The 21,151-nt window shown below is 40.1% G+C and overlaps 2 protein-coding genes across 2 annotated transcripts; one reads left to right on the top strand and one right to left on the bottom strand.

Moving 5' to 3' along the window:
• Positions 1-4,185: 4,185 nt before the first annotated feature.
• duox (dual oxidase) lies at positions 4,186-18,033 on the bottom strand (the record flags this gene model as incomplete). Its single annotated transcript, XM_083916775.1, has 33 exons — positions 4,186-4,308; positions 4,395-4,523; positions 5,383-5,538; positions 5,666-5,824; positions 5,927-6,159; positions 6,275-6,428; positions 6,536-6,663; positions 6,761-6,810; positions 6,900-6,999; positions 7,277-7,507; positions 7,608-7,786; positions 8,730-8,771; positions 8,949-9,018; positions 9,114-9,289; positions 9,942-10,035; positions 10,469-10,694; positions 10,945-11,130; positions 11,411-11,613; positions 11,989-12,098; positions 12,180-12,321; positions 12,419-12,537; positions 12,647-12,822; positions 13,278-13,450; positions 13,554-13,656; positions 14,271-14,361; positions 14,524-14,620; positions 15,018-15,081; positions 15,529-15,695; positions 16,816-17,017; positions 17,192-17,379; positions 17,526-17,690; positions 17,793-17,876; positions 17,967-18,033. The coding sequence occupies 33 exons, from the start codon at positions 18,031-18,033 to the stop codon at positions 4,186-4,188; spliced, it is 4,587 nt and encodes a 1,528-aa protein (XP_083772901.1).
• A 461-nt stretch (positions 18,034-18,494) lies between these two features.
• Positions 18,495-20,856, top strand: duox2 (dual oxidase 2; the record flags this gene model as incomplete). The annotated part of the gene is given in 9 exon segments (XM_083916441.1): positions 18,495-18,526; positions 18,528-18,657; positions 18,659-18,685; positions 19,060-19,212; positions 19,330-19,387; positions 19,481-19,615; positions 20,008-20,215; positions 20,317-20,531; positions 20,648-20,856. Coding segments are annotated over 9 exon segments (1,167 nt in total).
• Positions 20,857-21,151: the final 295 nt, after the last annotated feature.

The raw sequence follows: 21,151 nt of genomic DNA, 5'->3' as shown, positions 1-21,151 counted from the left end.
AAGAGAGAGAAGAAAGATCTCACACCGTTTCAGAACTTAAACGCAGAATCTCCATTTACTAAAGAATTAAGTTGAGTTCGAAGCAGCCCTATTGGTAGTAGCAATGCTATCCCCATTGTTCTCGGAATGACCAAAATCCCTTTTGTTAACCTGCGCCCCAGGAGGTGGTGAACTGCCCCCTCTCCAGCTACCCCACACTTCATACTTTATCCCAATGTGGGACATGCGGTTTCCAGACTGAGCTACTGCCGCTTCTAAATTCAGGTAACTACATTTTTTGTGGTTGCTTGCATATCTGGGACTGTCTGTCTGCCTGTCTGTCTTTGTGTTTGTCTTTGTCTCTCTCTGTCGATCTGTCTGTATTTTCTCTCTTTCTCTCTCCTTTTCTTCTGCCACAACCGGTCAAGAGAGATGTCCGTCCTCCATAGAGCTGGGTCTGTTTGAAGTTCCTGCCTGTTAAAAGGAAGGTTTTTGTCGCCACTGTGTGCACAAGTTTGCTGGATTAATATCGTATATAATAATATAATAATAGTTATTAATAATTGTATTAAAGATAGTGTGACTTGTTGCTGCTTATGGGGGAATTGTTGGGTCTATGTAAATCCTAAATAAGTCATAGAGTGTGGTCTTTACTTATATTTAAAGTGTCTTGAGATAACTTTTGTTATGATTTGGCACTGTAAATAAATTGAACTGAATTTGGTTAAGATACTTTAAATCTCATATTTCAATGTATTTAAGATTAATTTCAACTGCATTGTTCAAATGGACAAGCGAGTTGAAGAAAAAAACACTTTGTTTGGATGTGGATGCAAACATGTATGTACAATTTGTGTTAATAGTTAATCAGCATGAAAAGGCCAACAGCTAAGGTTGAAAAACTACATTTTTGGCCTTTTACGCATCTGTTACACAGTTTGGCTTTAAATAGCCTTTACACTTCAAAATCTTTTTTCACAGCTTGTTTCTGAAGCTGCTCGCTGTCTTTGTAAGGGGTATCGCAATTGAGTTGAGAATAATAAAAATACAAAATACAAAACGTAGTACGGTTCGGATCATTTTTAAAAGACGCTTTCTCTTTGTGGAAAATTTTAATCTTGTCCCTTACCAAAATAAAATCATACATCCTAAGATTAATTTCCCTCCTCTACTGTACAGAAACTGGCATTCAGTGTGAACAATGATGTAATCCCTTTGTTGTCTATCTAAGATTTCCAACGAAAAGTTTTAATGAAAAAAATACTTACAGGATAAAAAGAAAAGGCTTGTCAATTATCAGTAATAAATTGTATAATGAATGATCAGGATTTTAAGGTCGGGCCAGGTCACTTATTGTTTGAATAAGGCTGTCCTGTTTGTTCTCTCATTATACGGCTGACAGTTGACCTCGTGATCTCTATCTGCTCTTATCAGTTTTCTTAATGCTGGTAAATGAACTTCTACTGAGGTTTCAATTTGGTTTTATTTCTTGGAAGTTGGTGGAGTCAACTTCTGTTTGACTTGTTGTAAGCATGTGTTGGCGAACAAATGAAAGTGACAAGGCAGAAAAAAAAGGAGCCATGTCACATTGCACGTTTTTTTTGTGGGTTACGTAACTTTTGGATCAAATTTGAACCTTATTTACTTACTGCAACAACTTCTTTTTCCAGAGAACAAAAATGGATATTAGATTAGATTAGATAGGACTGGATTAAATTAGATTATAATGAAGAGTTGGAAATTGAGTAATTGCATGAACAAACTGCATACAGATAAGAACAGAAAAAAGCACATTTCTGAGATAATATACGGTATATATGACATCATTACCACATGTAAGATAAAGACTAAGTTATTTGTTCTACACAATAATTCTGATTGCTTGGTAGCTTTTACAAGAAATGTCTGCATGCCATTTACAGAAAGTACACAGGTAAAAAAAGGTAAATGTGCACTTCTGGCTTTCCATATTACCGTGTTAATGTTTCTCAAGGAAGATTATTATCATGACATGTGAGTCTGAAAATGTGATAGGAGTGCAATGCTGAATTGGTGCAGTGCTATTTTAGGTACTAAATTGCATTGATTGTAATCATTATCATAGGTTATACAGTGAGCCTGATGATCTGTAGTGATACAGAATGAGAAATATAATAGACCTGGCTTATGATGAGAAGATCAGTTCTATCCCCAAACTGGCAAAATGCAGTACTATATTATACTATTCTACAAATTCTGTTGAGGGAAATTAAAATAACTGATACTTCCTCCCTAATTAGAGCTGCTGGGGTGCTCTTGATCATGGACCATAACCCCTCAGCTGCTCAGTGAACACCCCATCAGGCTGTGGTTGAATTTCCGGCTGGCAGGTGTGAATATGTGTTACTGTCTGAAGGGAGCAGGGCGTTCCTGAAAATGCTTCCAGTGAAACTACCCTGAGTACATAAAGGTCACAAAAAAGTGCACCGTCATCATCAGCTTGCAGGCGGATTCCTGTAATTGCAACTGGCAGGATTGTAATTGCAGTTATATATCTGTATTTCTGTATTTTCTTTTCTTTTTTTGTAAATGGGAACCTTTGTGGTGCCTCTGGTTCCACTTCAATGTCTCGCTCAAAGACACTTCATCAATACAGTGGATGTTTCTGCCTGATAACTCACGCATTTGAATACATGTCTTTAGGCTGAAGGCCAGTCTGCTTCTGGGGTCGAGAAAGCTTGTTACTTTTATCTTGCTCTGGAGGTTTTACTCGGCCCCCATGTTATAGACTAAATCTCCGCATACACTCTTCATGCGTTATCTTGAGCGTATTTGATAAGTAAACAAACGTGTGCAGCACACTGATTTGGGGCTGTGCAGTACAGTGGTGAAAAGTAAGTAAGTAAATACTCAAGAAGGTAGTTGTGAGGTACTTTTTACTTTCCATTTTATGCTACTTTATACTTATATAATATATCGTCATTTTTACTACAGTAATATGACAGCTTTAATTTCTAATCAGATTAATGTTTTGTATTAAAAAACATGTTTTGGACTTTTAACATAATGCATCGCTAAAGAACAAACCCGTTTTTGATGTGATGATCCAGTATTTCACAAAAAGATGAGAAAGAAAATTTTCAGCATAAATTCTTTGTGTATCAGCACTGTGTGTATCAACAGTAAAATGTTACTTGATGCAACACTATTAACAATTAAATAATGTATACACCGTGTATAATATTACATCACAAATCCAAGACTTTAACGTAATGGATTCTTTTGACATTAATATTTAGGTACTTTTCCTTAAGTCTTCCACCACTGGTGCAGTAGCAGTTCTTGCTGTATTGTACAAATATAATATAAATGTAAAAAAATAGAGCTTGTTAGAGAATAATGGACAGGAGTTTTAACTGATAAATATTAATAATTCATAAATCCATGTGACACCAAGGAAAAATGTGCCCACTGTTAGAAATCAGCATTTTTATTTAGTTCTTCTTTTGTGTGGAGGAGCTGTCTGGCTTATCACTCAACCAACAAATCAAATTAAGAAGTTTGCGTTAACTCAAGTGTAATTTTAATCTACAAGCTAGAAGGAGCATAAGGAGCCCATGGCAGAATTTAGAGAACTTCTACTGCACAAAACCCTGCAGGTCCTTACATAATCTAATGTCCCACAATAAAGACAGAACAAGTAAAAGCTTCTTTATATCTGAGCTGAGCTGAGCTGAGCTGTTTCTGGATCCTTCTGACATGACAGTGTTGCACATCTATTGCAAAATGTCAAGAAAAAAATCACAAGAAATCAAGAACATAAAATCAAGCATATTTTATTATTTCACATACATGACATGACAGCGAACTTACATCTCCGAGTCAAACAGCAAATAAAAAACTCACATGATGCATGATGATCAAAAATGACTTGACAGAACGTGTGAATAAAATCCTGGATTTTTAAGATAATATATGAAATAAAATGTCCTACGATTGAAATTAATGTAACAATAATATTCATGATTAGAGGATAAAGATGTAAAGAAGAAAACATATTTAATCAATAGGCAACAAGTATATTTCACTTCAAGACATAAAATCAAAACTTCCTACATTGGCTCTGTGATTGTGTGATTATGTCATTAACTGCTGCAGTAATTTATATTCTTCAGCGTAAAGTGGCTCATCTTTCCTTTAACCATACAGTCCAGTGCTGAGGACAAGTCAGAAGTTCTCATAGTGATGTATAAAATGGGCCTGATCCCTTTTGTTCATCTGCTGGCAAGCTTTCTCCACGTTCTTGGTCATGCCTGGTGGTCCGCAGCTGAATACACCAATTTTACCCACCTGCAGAAAATAGCACAAGCTGAAAGGTAGGCTGGTGTACTGGGAAATGTTTCAGACAGGTAGATGAAGATGGATGAAGGACTGACCTCGGGGTGAACTTCTTGCAGCGAGTTTAAAAAGGACACTAGAGGCGGCCGACCGAAGTGGGTGACGGAGCGCAGGCCGGTGAAGAGACTACGGTTCCACACCTTCTGAAAGTGGCGCTCACACACGTACTGTCCACACATAACAAGACAAGGGCAAGGGATCATTAGTGGTTTTCATTATTATTTATTAAAGGCTTTAACAGCTCGGACCACGTAATTTGATTGAACAAGAGACACTCCATGAGTGCTGATATAGGCTACACTATAACATCACTGGGACGTTTAATTAAACTTGGATCACTCTGCTTTACAAGTGTTAAATTGAAACAAACTTTGCACTGCAAAGATGAACATATTCCCCAAATAACATTTGAGTTAAATTATAAAACCTCCAGGTGTGCTCATACGAATGAGGTAAGATGCAGAGTGCTGGACCTGCAGCCTGGTGCCTAAAACCGAATCTAAATTATGTTTAATCTTGATCAAACAAACAAGATAGCATGCAAATGAATGAGCTTACTGGTATGTGGATTTTATTATCTTTGGACAGAGCCAGGTTGGCTTTCCCCCTGTTTCTAGTCTTTATGCTAAGCTAAGATAACCGTCCGCTGGCTGTACCTTCATATTATTATTATTTTTTTAAGATTCTTTTTTTGGGAGTTTTTCAAGCCTTTATTATATAGGACAGACAGGAAATGGGGTGAGAGGGGGGTTGGGGGTGGTAGTGGTGTGCAGCAAATTAAAGCGTTGCCTCGAGGACCTTCAGCCTCTTTACATGGGGAGGATGCTGTAAGCAATCAGCCACCGGCCGCCCTGTACCTTCATATTTACTGTACAGATTTGACAGTGGTATCTATCTTCTTATCTAACTCTTGACAAGAAAGCGAAGGAGTATATTTTCCAACATGTTGAACTATTCCAATAAGGCACATATTTAGAAGTCATCATTAAAATGAACGTTTGTTAAATATACGACTGTAGATCTCACCAGCATGGTGGTGCGGAGGTCAAACTTTTCGGCCACCTGAGTGATGTAAGTGTGGACTGAGACCAGCTCCTGAGTGTCCATCTCCTCCACCTCCCTAATGATGTCTGACACCCACTCAAACTGACGTTGTGTTCGTGTCACCCAGATGAAGTACACCTTCAAATAGTCAATGAATGTTGAGAGAGAAAAAACAGAAAGAGATTTGTTTACAGAGTGAGCTTACATGCTTCAGGGAGGATTGAAGACACAGTGTATGGTAGGTTGTTTGATTTTTAAGCAGTACCTTTTTACACTGAATCTTGGACTTGATGGAGGACTTGAACACCAGATCTTTTAGGATGGAGGTGAAAGGGGTGACTCCAATTCCTCCTCCCACCAGAACAGACACCTCAAAGTCAATCCACTCCTGGTGGCCCTCACCAAACGGACCATCCAAGTACAGCTTAGGATGAAATAAAATATGAATAGCTGTGTCATGAAAATGTGGGAATAAGGCAGAGGCATATTTAACTATTTACACACACAAAATAATGCTTTAACCTGCCTTTGGATAGGCTCCGAACTCCAGAAGGCTTTCTTCGGTGTAGAGGTGTCGGAGCTGGCTGGTCCAGGGCCCCACAGCTCTTATGTGAAGGCTCAGGGTCTCTTCGTGCGGGGCTGATGTCAATGTGAATGGGTGGTACTCATCTGTGCCCAACATTAGGCATGCAATACGAACCCACTGGCCTGAACGGTACACGAAGCCCTGTGGTCGCTTGAACTCCAGATGTGTCACACCTAAAGGTAGAAAAGTGTAAACTCAAATGCGCCGTGCAAACACACATTCAAGATTACAGTGAAGAAAACAATGGAAAGGTTTAATTCAGTAAGAATAAGAAGTAGCCAGTGTCACCTGAAGGCAGCAGCTCGGCCCTCAACACTGGGATCTCCACCTTCTTCCTGCTCAGGCTGATGAGTTTGTCCAGCAGGAAGAGCAGTGCAGGTGGAATTAAGTAGATGTAGAAACGGGGCTCTTGGAGAAGGGCAAAACTGCCATGAATGACAGTCTGTTGACAAAGCCAGCGCACACTATTTGTAAAAACCTCCTCTCATCATGAAAGCCACCTGACTGCAGAGAGCATTTGTGGTATTTTAGAGTCAGAAAAGTACTTACCAGAATGTACACAACAACGTAGAGGTAATGTGTGATCCAAAACGCACGAAAACTGATGCGCCGAAAATAATGTGAGGCAAAAACGTACATAAATGCAAAAGTAAAAAGAAGCAAGACACCAGTCATTCCTAGGAAAAGGGTGAAGAAGAGCAAAAAAACAGAATTATAGTATAATATAACAAGCAGCTTATGTACCACTGAACAAACTAAATCTGTACAAAATACCTGGAACTGTTTGAAAGAACCACCAAAACCACTTTAGAGGAAGTTCAGACCTAAAATGAAAAACACTGTCAATCAGCAAACATCACTCTGAAAAATGTACAAATATCTCCTAAAATCAGGCACACATTTTATATATTACCCGTTGTTGGATAAGACTTTGGGGAACAGACAAGACAGGATGCTGAGGTCGCTGATGGAGAAGATGTAGATGTTGACCACGTGGCCCAAACTATGAACAACTACAGTCAGAATAGAAATAGGAGTGAGCTCACACAAATAAAACGTTAACAGGTGAAGACATCAGAACTTAAAGGGGACTTTCTACCTATATACAGAATAGTTGTGAATACGGACTGTGTGCAATTCTCTGTGGATTAAACATTTTGATACTTTCACAGAATTTAGCACCTTGATCTGCTTTGTAATTAAAAAAAACATGTAATCTCCCATCTTACAATATGTCCCCTTTAACTGTCCATCATCACTCTCTGCTGTCATCTCCTCCGGTCTACCAACCTGAAAGGAGAATGGCAGTCATGGCCATGAAGCGGTGGAAATCTATGGCTGCATCGAAGGGGATGTATCGGTTGAGGAATGTCTCTCGACACAGCGTGATGAGGTTGCGACACACAGTGAGGAGCATGTATGGAAACAGGAAGGAGATGGCAGCAGCAGAACCACGGGAGACAACGATGCCCACCACTGAAGTCTCAGGGATACCTGTGGATTCAGACTGCAAACCGTAGTCTGAAAATAATGTTTTGAATCAGTTCAGAAAGGCCAACTCTGACTAGGTAAAGAAGGACTATATGCATTAACATAGTGAGGAAGAACGATTTCTACTCACAGTAACATCTTTCAAGTGCCACGCCAGCTGCAATGCCATACACGATGATGAAGCAGACAATATGACGGCGATAGTTCTCAATGAAACGCTTGAAGTGCTGGATCTTCTGTCGGACTGGGTTCCTGATGTACCGCTCACGCTTGGGCTTCACATAGACATTTGGAGTGTTGACACTTAACCTGAAAATATTCAAATTCATTAGACTTTTATTCAGGGGACACTCTCTGTTCTGTTTAGCATTCATCTGTGGAGGTTTTGACCATATTCAGGTCACCCAAACTACAGAGGTATGAGTAGGTTGTGATTCTTTAACTTTATACTGTAAACCGTTTGTAGTTGGAGGGATTTGAGTGCTTTGCGTCATATGTCCAACTTCATAAATTCCAAACGTTTTGTTAAACCACATGCTGCCATGGTTTTTCATCTAACCGCATTAGCTCAATAAACAAGTACTAGAAAAAAAACTAATGCAAAGGGGATAGTTCACTACTGTGTTTAACTTCTCTACAGTTAGTTTAACAGTGGCGGCATGTAAGCACATTTACTCAATTTTTATATATTTGTACTTTACTTGAGTATTTCCACTTCATGCTACTAGAGGAAATATTGCACTTTTTACTCTACTACATTTATTTGACATTTATAGTTACTTTTCACATTAAAAAACATGATATGCTTATATAATATGATGAAGTTTCTTATTACTAATGTACCCGGTAGTATATAAAGTATCTAAAAGTATCTCCACATTGACGGGCGCCAAGGTTAAAATGCTCTTACGTCTTTTTGTTAGTGATCAAGACAGTATAATATAATATTCTCTAATAATAAGTAATATACCTCTGTGAAAGAAGCCATTCTACCAAATGAGTACTTTTGATACTTAAGGTACATTTTGTTGATACTTCTGTACTTTTACTAAAGTATCATTTTGAGTTTTACTTGTAAATAAGTATTTTAAGACCATGGTGTTTCCACTTTTGTTTGTTTTTGAGTATTTCTTACACCACTGGAGTTTTATCAGTTTTGGTTCGTTGTCAGCCATCATATCTTTCTTAGTATTCATTATCCTTTCTTCATAAAGTTATTTACAGGAGCAGAAAAGTCAAACAAGGAACAAACTTTTTCCGTCTGCGTATCTCTGATCCATCTGTCTTGTTGCTGCTGCAAATAAAAAAACAAACAAGATTGTAAGAGGGGACACGATGGTCACTGGGGGATAAACAGAAATGAGTAAGTGACAAAGGTACAGTGGATCATTGTTTTTACCCATAGGCACAAGCAACAGTTATTTTATTTGCAATTCGGATGAGTGATTACAGGTGTGTCCTGCTTTCTGACCTGTTTCCTGGACAGATGAAGGACACTCTCTGGTCTCGACTCAGCCGATTTTTACCCTGTTTCTCCATCCCTGCACACACAGCAGACACATTAATTTCATCAGACAAGGTCAGAGAGAGCACGATTTAAAAAAGAAAGATCTTCTTAGACAAAACTTTCTCCAACCCTTAACATTGAGTTGGGCAAACTGCAGCTCATCTTCATGGTCCCGCAGGAGGAAATGGAAGTCCTCCCATGTGATTTTCTCTTTGTCATCAAAACCTGCGGCCTGCATCATGGCCTTTATGCCGTCCTCTGCCTGGCTCTTTGACAGAGCACCATTGGAGATTTCAATGAAAGACCTACAGCACATCAAAAGGGAGAAGATGAACCAACCAGAGAAAAAAAGACTAGACTGGAATTAACCTTGTGGTTGTATGGCTCCAGTAAAGTTGCAGTTTGCATCCATGTCTGTCGGACAAAATATATGTAATGAAGACTTTCAAGAAATTTAACAACTAAAAAGGTATTAAGGTGAATTTGGATGGACAGATGATCTATACAATCACAACAGTTTCAAGACTGGAGCCCAAGATTAATGTCACCAATTCAGCATCAGACCAAATGTGAAATATGGTCACAATCTCCTCCTCTGTTCCTGAGTTATGGCGTTAAATAATGGCCAAAGCATTTTTGACATTATGATGTCATGGTGACCTTGACCTTTGACCTTCTGAATATATAATGTCATAATTTTATCTTATAAGACATTTATGTGAGATCTTGTCACAATTAGCTTTGAGTTCTTGAGTTATCACCCAAAATGGGTATTGTGAGGTCATGGTGAGGCTGACCTTGACCACCAAAATCTAATCAGTTCATCCTTGAAACCAAACAACCTTTTTTTGCCAAATTTGAAAAAATTCCCTGCAGACGTTCATGAGAGATTGTGTTCACAAAAATGGGACAGACAACCTGAAACCATAATGTCTCCTGCATAAAAATCGATCGAACCTGAGCATTCTGGCAAATTCTTCTTTTGATAAGAAACCAGCTCCACCGATGTCGTTCATGGAAAACATCAGTTTGGATTTTTCCTCAGGAGACCCTGGTTGAATACAAACATCATCGATGACATAATGTAGATATTTACTACTGCTGTTCACTGGTTCAGTAGAACTTTTTTTTAAATCAAATATCAGACATGCCATTCATGTAGTCCATTGGCAGTTGTCCTGGCTGTCTAGATCTATGTAACAGCAGTCTTTCTTTACTGGATTTGACTTTATTTATTGATTTACCCGATTGATTATCATAATGTGAACACATAAACTAAGTTTAACTCTGTCACAGTAGATCATCCCTAGAGATTAGGAAAAAACTCACACAATGATCTAAATGCTGTTTCAGAGGCTTTTTCACTCTCATAAATTCTAGAGATTTTATTTTTAAATAAAAAAAAAATCAAACCTTATAATAATTCACTCCATCTGCCTGGAATTTACGAAACAGCTACAGCATTTTGGAGGCATGCACTTTACCTTTCATAAAGATAACCATCACATCGAGAAACTCTTGGAACGAGAGGTAACCGTTTCCATCTTTATCGGCCAGTGTGAACATGGAGTCGACGAATAAGGAGTCAGACTTGAGGCCCAGTGCATCAGCGAACTCAGACGCCGTCAGTTCGCACTGGAGAACCTCTCTGGCTTTCTTGCGGGAAACTCCACTCATATCCCCGGCGTCACACTTCTCTATTTCCAAGACCTGTGCGCCAGAGGGATAGATCATTATATGTCACCAAAGTGTCATTAGTAATATCACAGACGTTAACTGAGGTTACTGCGTGTCCATCACACATGAGGTCACCATCAAGACCAACAATTAGTTCTTTTGGCTGGAGGTTGGACCCAATTTGACCTCAAACAAGGATTGACGACATTTTGTGGCCGAGCTTAAAGCTGCTGCCGCTGTAACAGGGTGGAGGGTGAGGTAAACATCCAGAGGCTGACAGTACCTTAGAGAAAGCATGTCGAATGAAAGTTTCCACAATCTGAGCCCTCTGCTCTCTGGTTAAAGCCTCCTTCAGCAGCTCTTTCTCTCTCATCTCCTTCACTCGGATCTCCTGCCCGATGTCTGTCACCCCCAGGCGCAGATGCTTGACAAAAGCAGCACGTTTGCTCTCGTCATCAAAAAACAACACCTGGATGTACAGACAGGAGAAGAAACAGGACTGGAGTGATATAAAAGGGATTTTGACCTTGTTCACCTGAAGAATCATGCTTGCATCAATTAATGAAAAATAAGAGTGAGAGCGACCTCACTGATAGAAGTGAGAAGCTGGATGTGCTTATATTGCAAAAAAAACTCAATGTGACAGACATCAAAATTTTGGTAGTTTATGCTTACACAAGACGCAGCAGCAATATTCTTTAAAACTGCAGCTGCTTTATGAGATCAAGAACAAGGACAAGGCTGCTCACCAGGTCGTACTCTTTTGATACTTTGAGCAGCAGAGCTCTACGATGCCGGTCGTTGGAGAGAAGGACGTCCAGGTAGTCCTGGTTGCCCAGATTGAGGCAGCGGTGAGTGGACCCAGATCTGTCACAGACCTGCAGCCTCCTCTTCTCATCGACCTCCACGCTGACGGGACGCATAGGTTTTTTATGGCCCTGCCACTCAAAGGCTGCAGAGCAAAAGCAGAATGAGACGAGGTGCAAGGCAGGATTCTGGACCATGAGGAGGACAGGGGAAAAATAACAGGAACTACAACTTTGGCTCTACTGTCACCTGTTAATAACTGAGTTGGGTTTTGTGGTTGACAGAATATCATTAGAGGTCATTGACACTTAATATACTGTAATCTGCTCAGTTTTATAATTGTGTTGATACTTATGTGACATACTAGAACAAAAAGGCTGCTGCTGGCCAGTGCAGCAGTAAATCATAGCTGCTGATATTCAGCTTGTGAAATCTGAGTTATAGATATTACGTTTTTGATAACAATGAACACTATTGGAAGGAGAAGAAGGATGTTTTTTTTATCCCACAGATTTCATACCAGTGATCCCCACAGCTGGCTCTTCTGTTCTGTCACCATCTTTTCTTCTTCGCTGGAACTTCCTGTACCTGTACTTGCGGAGGTATGCCACCATGCAGGCCACCAGAAAACTAACTGTGAAATAAAAAAAAATCAAAAGTAATTATCAGTGTCACAGCAAAGCTTCTGATTAGTGAAAGTGTGTGTGATACTGACCAACAGGAAAGAGAAACAGAACAATGATAAATATCCCAAAGCCAGCTTTGCTCCCATCAAAGTAATTGAGTTTGGTCGCATTAGTGCAGGGATGGAGCATTGATGCATTCAGCTGTGTGGGTTGAGGACAAGGGTCACCTAAGACAACAGAGACTGTTTTTTATCCATGCTTTAAATATTATATCGCTGATTCAACTTAAATCCTTGTTTGTTTGTTTGTTACAAATGTTTTTACCATTCTTCCAGAAGAACACATTATTTTGTATATTAGTGGCTTCTGCACTTGTGACTGCGATAAGGACATCATGAAAGGTCACGTTGCGGATCATTTGGATCTCCTCATCTGTGAACAAACTGGAAAACACCCCAAAGCACTCAACCGTAGTAAGATGATTGGCATATGAGATAAATTGTGCATTATTATAGGATCAGATGACAGAAAGTCCTTCAGAGAGGAGCTTACCCATTCTGTTTGTTCTCAAACCAGAAGCGGTCTCCGTTTCTGATGCGTTCAAACTGGTCCAAGATTATGGAGGAGAAAACTGGACCTGGACCATTAAGAGACTCCAGCAGTCCTCCAGGGAAGAGCTCCAGTTTTGAGATGTCTCTGTTGTATACTTCTGTGATATCTTGGAGCAACTGTTGGACACAAGAACACACTCTAATTCACAGGATCACTGCTAAACTTTTTTATGCAGTTTGTTTTAAGTGGACATATTATGCTCTTTTTCGGGTTTGTACTTGTATTTTGGGTTGCCATTCCTGACACTGTCTTGCATGTTAGACTGTACGGCATTAATGGGAGGTTCATACTCGTATTTTGGGTTAGTAAAATGTTCGAAAAACACATTATTTTTCTCATACTCTCAGTCTGAATATACCTGTATTTACCCTCCAGCTTCCACATCTGTGCTCTCTGCACTGTCATTGCAGCCGGGGAATTACTGTAGTAGCACTTTCTACCTATATAGAAGTCCTGACGGCTTGTTTAACAGCACAGTTTCTGAATACAGTCTGTGCGCATTTCTCTGTGGCTTAAGCTCTTTGATACTTTTTTATTCATATAGCTCCTTTTCACAATATGGGACTGTTACCTGTGGGTTGGTGCTGTTGAGCTCAGGATTTATGTCTTCAAATGTCTTGACAGAAGGAAGATCAAGAGCCTTTCTGATCTCATTGTAACTACGCAGGCCAAAGTCTCTTCCCCTTTGAACAGTCATGGCCACCAGATCTGTCCGGGTGAACCTCAGGGGTCCGTACATAAAGTCTGTCAGGGTGTAAGTCAGATCAGTGTCGTGAATGTTAGTTTATTAATAAATAAATCTGTTCCTGATTTCTCGAACATGCAGTGAATAAGAATGATTAAACACCTCTCAGGTCCTCCACAACAATATTGTCTTCTTTCTCTGCAATCTGGGAAGCCATGCCCATAAGAAGCTCGTCTACGTCCTGGCTTGTTTTCACACTGTCGCCCTTGAAACAAAATGACAAAAGCATTATTATACATTGCTTAATACATAATATATCTCCTCTCTCTAATAGGTTGTGTCAAGAAGGCCATTCAAAATACACATGCCTGTTTTAGTTTTAGTTGTTTGCTGTATCTTTGTAAACAATTAAACAGAACACAGGTATAATAAGAAAATCGCTAACTATAAAATGAAACGCGTCATTGGGAATTTATGAAAGAGAAATACGAATATTCAGTCTTAGACTGTGCTCCACAAAATGTCCCTTTTTACCACAGAAATACATGCAAAGTGATATGTAATTAAAACACTAGCAAAATATTTCTACAGAGACACAAATTGTTTTACTTTCCAGCCTCTGAAGCAACATAGATCCTTATTCAAATCCCGCCAGATCTGTACCTATCCACTGTGTCCATAAATAAAAAACTGTTTTGACTTTGACTTCACCACCTGCTTTAAATCATTATACTACCAAAAAGAGAGTATGCTGTGTCAGTGTCAGAAACATGTTTCTGGTGATAAACACAGACACTATTAGTTATTATTAAAGGTAAGAGCACACAAGGGAAACTTTAGTATTCTTTACGCAAATGCAGAAGTATGATCATCATATACCTGACGTTTCCAAAAGCTGTTACAAAGACGCAATGCTGGTGATACGCTGCCGTCTATGTTGACAATCTTCTGAAAATGGCAGGTTCTGTTTCTGTGGGAAAAAAGGGCAGTGCGTACAGTTTGTACATGCTGTATTTTAGTTGCTGTCTGACACAGCAGCCCATTCACGATATTACACTCATTGAAATCGCACTAAACAGTGGTGAGCTTTGATTTTTTTTTTCTGTGTGCCAGGAGAAAAAGAGAATAATACCTCATGTAAACACCAGGTGGGGCCATAGTGATGCCAAATCGTATAGCAGCAGCCTGAAACTCAGGAGAGATCCCCGGATCAACAAACTTCTGGTAACCTGTACGCAGATAAGTCAGAACATAATACAAAACAAGAGATGAAGTACAAAGTAATTCACAAGCTGCATTAGAAACAATCACATTAATGCGAAAGAAACATCTACCATCATATACTGCTTTTATTTCCTGAAATGGTCAACGTGAGGCAATAAAAGCAGTATAGATGATGAAAATGAAGAGTGAGGAAGGTCATGGGTCATCTGACCATTGTTAACTTTCTTCAGCTATGGGTGCTTATTCAGCAGGAGAAGGGGATTCAGGGGTGATGCTTTGCTGACAGAGCACATATTTTTCCAAACAGCATGACCGATAGCCTAGCTCACCACAGCTTGTGGTCACCAGTGCATTACCTGTTCCCCTCCTCTTGTACGCACATGCACTCTGACTGAGTCTTACCTGGGTAAGGAGGAAGCTTTTTGTCTCCGAGATATCCTGGCAGCCATTCGTACAGAGCAATATTCTGTGTGGTAAAATAAGAAGCAGCTTTTTTTGAATCCACACTCAACTTGAACATGAGTGTATGCTTAATGATAATATATAAATCCCCTATTCTCCTTTTTTTTTTTTTTTAAATATAGTTTCTTTGTAATAAATAAATAAACATAATAGTTGCCAGTTGTTTTGGATTTAATATGACCAAAAATATAGTTTGATTGTAGATTGTTTTCAATAAGAGAAGAAAAGGTAATTAATATGTGTCTAATGCTGTTCAGGACAGTTTTTGCAGAAGACAGACTTGACTAATCGAACAAGTGAGAGATGATGCATTCGCCTTTAAACTAAAACCATCAATTTTCATCCATAAAATCACGATCACCTGGCGTTGATGCAACCTCTCTCTCTCCAGAGTGCAAATTAAATCAGTGCCTCAGTAGCGAGAGGATTACATGGAGACTTTTCCTTCTACCTGGAATGTGGCCACAACGGTCTTCCTGGCATTTTGAAACAGCTTTTCGTCTGACCACTCTGGGTGTTCCTCGTGCAGTTTGGAGGCTACATAATTGTGGTAGCGAAACCAGATAATCCCCTCTGCTGCCGTGAACATGTTCTCATTGGCCCAGGCATTTCCCAACTCTGGACACAGAAGACGGCACAAATTACAGGGAATTCTGCTCCCCCATCATGTGAATTAACATCACACAATAAACAGAGAATAGGTTGTATATGTAACATGTTTTCATACAGAATACTAGAAGACTTCAGCATAGTGTAACACTTCCATTGCATTGATTGATGAGGATCTCTGACCGCAAATGGAATAATAATTTGGCTGTTTGTTTTTAAGGATGTGACAACAGAATGGTGACAACAGGAGAAGATCCTCCGCCCCAGATAATAAGCACACACCTTTAACAACACAAGCAACAAAACACTGGTTTCATGACACCTTCACAGCATCCTATCAGCTATAGAGAGAGGGATTTACTGCGGTGAGTGTGACAAGCCATTTACACAATAATTAAGGAGTCATAACGCACGTCAGGCAGGGCCTCTTTTGACTAAGCCTCACAGGGTGCAACACTGATCAAAGCAGACTGGGTGAAATAGTATTTGCAAGGAATTCTTGCTGCCTGTTTTCAGCTGCTGGCAGTATCGATTACCACACCATACAGAGTTAAAAAAAAAACAGTTCAGATACCAGATTACATATAGGTACAGTTCAGCAAAAACCCACATTAAAACATATTTTATATTATCTTGAGTGAAATATATGCATCCAGATAGTTTAAGTGTGATTTGCTGAGATTTGGAGCTCTATGATATGCAATTTAAAACTATTGTATTTTGCAATTTAAAACCGCAAAGTATTGTTTTAACAAGAAGAGAATGTTCTTGTGTATTTGAACAGAGACATCGCTCTTGAGTTTGGGGGCTTTAAAGGACATAATTTAAATGTCACTGAGCTCCACTGGTTTGTGCTGAGCTTGAGCCAACATTTCTTCAATAAATCACACTTAACTCTGGTTGGAGGCACTGCACTCCAGGTACGGAGGAAATTATGTTTGACCTTGCTTTTGAGTGAATAAATGACATACAGTCAGGTTGGTGCCCTTTCTGCAACTAACAGCTCCCCTGGCATATTTATAAAATGCCCCTGATGATAGAAACCCCTCTGTCTGGTACTCAGTGGACAACCAAATTAATTATTTGCAAACAATGTTTCAAGTCAGAAGTATAAAGTTAAACCTCTCACCATAAAGGCCTTGGGATCCATGAGCACCTGTAGAGGGGTCAGCAGCACTCCACATTAGACTCCGTCCTGCTGCCTGATTTGGCATGTTCCACTCAGAGCCTGAAGTCAAGAGCCCTCCAGAGAAGCTCCTCAGGGAGTCAGACCAGGACGTGGAGGGGCCGTAGATGGAGCTGCCATCTATCCATGCTGTCACCAAGTTGACCTGCATGTGTTGCATTTGTTTTTTGAAAAGGATTGCGCTTGAGGAAAAGGGGAAATGTATTGTACTCTATATTAAGTGCCCTCCAGAAGTGCAGCGTTTAACTCACTGTTCACATTTTCTGATTGTTGCTGGAGGCTGCATTTCGTCAATGTAACATCAAGATAATATTGATACCTGTGTGCGAGGGTTGCTGGGACTCTGGCCTGACTCTTTGTCCCATGGTCCTCTCTGGAAGGGCAGCAGGACTTTTCCAGTGGCAGTGGGGTCAAAGACAGGGTCACCTTTTGGGACTGGGATGTTCATGAACTCAGGTGGACACCCAGGAATTCTTGAGTCAAAAATTTCAAAAGAAACATGATAACCTGAGAAGTACAAATAATTAAAAGTCAATAGCAAAAAAAAGATTATCTTGATCCTAAATGTTTGGTTTTATGGCTCACAAATTGTGTATTTCTCGATTTTGTCCTCTGATTTCATAACAGTTGATTGTGCACTTCAATATATTTACCAAAGAACAGAGAGAGCACTGTCTGGTTACGCGTTGATGGCAGACCGGAGGGCCCCCCGGCCAGCAGGCTGCTCAGTCTGCGGGGGTTTGGCAGCAGCGGCTCTTGGACAGGTTGGTAGACTCCATCCCAGTATTGCGCGGGCACGAGGCGCACAAGGTGAGAACCTAGCGCGAGCACAGACAATGTGTTGGCAGGCTCTGCTGTGTACTACTACTACTACGGCTGCTGCTGCTGCTGCTGCACACTTTGGCAAGTCTTTAACTCACCCACAGCTCCGCGTCTGGGATATCCCAAACTGTTATACCAGCCGTCAAAGCGAGGGACCTCCCAGGTTATTTCACAGCGTGAATCTGTTCAACACATGTCTAGTTTAAACAGCCTTTTTCTTGGTTAACTGAGTTGTGTGAATATAAAGTAGTCTAAAACTGTTGTCCACTTACGTTCACTGACTATGAGCACCAAGCCAACCGCTGCGCAGATACTCCAAACCCATTTACGCAAATCCATTGATGCGAGAGATGTGCCTCAGCTCAGTCTGCAGCCAAGAGGAGCGAAGGACTTCTGAAAAGTGAAGACAAGGTGAAGGTAACTGACATTAACTTCCCATATCTCTAAATTTCAACGTAATATACTTTGTTGATTTAGCATCGATTAGGAAGATAAATCAGGAAGTGTAATTCTACAGCTGACAACAGCTTGAATGCTGCTTGAACTCCAAAACTTTACTAAAGTTCGACACTGTTCCCCATTTGGTCGTGTCTGCAATCTGTAGACATCCAAAGATAATGTCCTGTTTCCTGTGTCACCTTGTGTTTGATGGGAGAAGATGAAATAGTTGAGTCTTACCCTCTGTAGAGGCTGAAATGTAGAGCAGAAGTAGTGCAGGAGCAAAGGTGCAGGTGAGGGATGGTGCAATACTAAAGCGTTGCACAGCTTATCACAAACTGCATGTGACCTGTGTTGCCCAAATGGGTATGGTCATTACTTCTGGATCACACCTCTTTTCCACAGCATTCCAGTCAATGCATCCTCCTTCTCCGTGACACAAAGGGGACCTGTGGTATAAAAGAAGTGTATGTTCCCTTCCACAGTCACACTTCACTCTCTTCTTCGGTCGTCATCTTCCAACTTTAGGGTAAGAAAGATCTTTTGGATCATTTGTGGGTTTTATTTAAATCTTTTCTCTTATTTTGGTTCAAATGACTGCATTGAATCAAGAGCAACTATTTGAATTACACTGACTGACACAGACACTGGATGTATAGAATTGCATGTGTTTGGGCATTATAAAGATGCATTCATTTTTTTGCAGGAAAGATACACAGTGCCACGGAACATTAGATGATATTACATGAGTCAAACATGATTGTGCTTAACCATGTGCCATGTTACACAGCAGTAATAATGTCCCATCCTATATCTTCTATCTTTAACTGTAAGGAACAAGAGCTGCTATCTCTGCATCTGGAGGAAACTGAGAACCCGTCCACTAACACTGTCTTCTCTGTTACACAGCCTAGCCTCAGCTAAGGAGCGAAGATGACTTTCTACGATGACATTTACCCATTCTACCCTCTACAAAGGACTGCCTTCATCTTCAGTGGCAGCTTGCTCACCATTATTCTGGTATTCCTTGTTATAGCCGGCAGTCTTCTTCTCATTCTGCCAGGGATACGAGGGAAGTCGGTGAGTGCAAAGCATCAGATAAACTATCACTCACTGCAAAAACCTCAGGATGATCATCTCCTTCTGTCAACTTTTTTATTCACCTGAAATAACTCAGATTCTTTCCCTTCCCATCAGAGGCTGTTCTGGATGTTTAGGATAATTATCAGCTTGTTCATAGGCGTGGTGATAGTGGGTGAGTTTTGTGTTCTTGTCATTTTCATTGAATAAATCACAGATTTTTCCTTTCCTGCCAGAATCACTCACCTTTGTGTCCTTTTCTCTGCAGCGCTCAACTTTACCAACGACTGGGCCGAGGCCAGAATGACCACTAATGCCACCTACAAGTCTTTCAGCAACGCAGTGGTTAACGCTGACATCGGCTTGCATGTTGGACTGTACGGCATTAACGTGACACTAAAGGGTGAGTCACGGTTGCTGATGTTGTGTGTAGATATACGTATGTATAATAATGTAATATACTGGCATCTTTAATACTGTGAACACATAAGATCTTTGATTAAAGTGGTTCGTTCTTGTATTTTGGGTTTCTACAAGAACATGTTAACATTTTTTAATGTAAAAAAATATATATTATTTTTCTCATACTGTGTCTGAATATACACGTATTTACTTCTGCCTGAAATGCTCCGTTTTAGCACCTGTCTCTTTATATAGCACCTTAACATGCTTTATAATAAAAAAAAAAAAAAGATCTCAGTTTTTACAATATGAGACCTTTAAAACTGCAACACCATTTGTGGGATTTATGTATTTAGATGCATCTGTCATATATGTGCATGCTTTCTCTCTCAGGGAATCCTGTCATACAGTTCAATGAGACCATTGACTACAATGAGATGTTCAGCTGGCATGACGCTATGGAAGAAGAGTATGAGGAAGCTCTGGAGAAAGGTTTACCCAACCCCATCCTGTACATCGCTGAGAAATTCACCCTGAGCAGCCCGTGTGGACTCATCTTTCAGTACAGATACTCTGGACGATACGCCTCTGCAACCCTCTGGTAACAATAAATAACCACATGCAATTTTGAAGTTGTACTGTCATTTTCAGCAGATTATTTTTTAAAGTAGCAGAAATTAAAATTGCTGCACACTTTCACAGGACGGCGTTTTGCTGTTGGATGCTCGCCAATATCCTCTTCTCCATGCCGGTCATTCTGTACGCGGGGTACATGATGATGGCAACCGCTGCCTTCATCTTCTTCTCCATGGCCTCCTTCTCCACCATCATGAACGTACCGCATTGTGTTTTCTCCATAGGGACTGACTCCTTTGAAACTGAGTACAGCCATTCGTTCTGGTTGGCTCTGGCTACAGGTAAAAACCTGAAATCTGAAATTCGGAAGCTGCACATTGATTTTGTATGTTTTGTCCTGTAAACAGATAGTACAGAGTGCTGAAGGGTGACTTCTACTAACTGAAATGATTTCCAGGTGTGCTGTGCACTGTCATCGGGGTTCTGGTGGTGATGTTGAACTTTCTCATACCGGAGAAGGTTAAAGAGGCGTTCAGTGTTGGCGTTGACAGTTATGAAGACGAGGACGTGTCTTATGGGGAGGGCTACCTGAATTCAGTTTTTCTTGATGGAGTGACAATTTCACCGCTGACATCAAAAGTCACATCGGTAAGTTGGCAACACTGAAAGGGTAGTACCTTCTCTTGAGGTCAAGCAATGGATTATTCATTCACTTACAAGCAGCAAGGCTGCATTATTCATAGAAAACTTGACTTTGATTTACATTTATTGTTGCAAAATACATATTCAGTTTTGTGACCAATGCAGTACTGATGATGGATGCAACATCAAAACAAAATGAATCACTGCTTTTATGGCCACATCTGCATATATGTCTGAAATCCTGAGTGCTGCACTTATACCAAATTCATATTACATTCAAAGTTATTTTCACCTTTGTTGCCCATTGACCTTGATGATT

Source organism: Echiichthys vipera (genome assembly GCF_963691815.1).
Source record: "Echiichthys vipera genome assembly, chromosome: 7".
In the NCBI taxonomy this organism is placed as follows: Eukaryota; Metazoa; Chordata; class Actinopteri; order Perciformes; family Trachinidae; genus Echiichthys; species Echiichthys vipera.
This window is presented reverse-complemented; position numbering and strand designations above follow the sequence as displayed.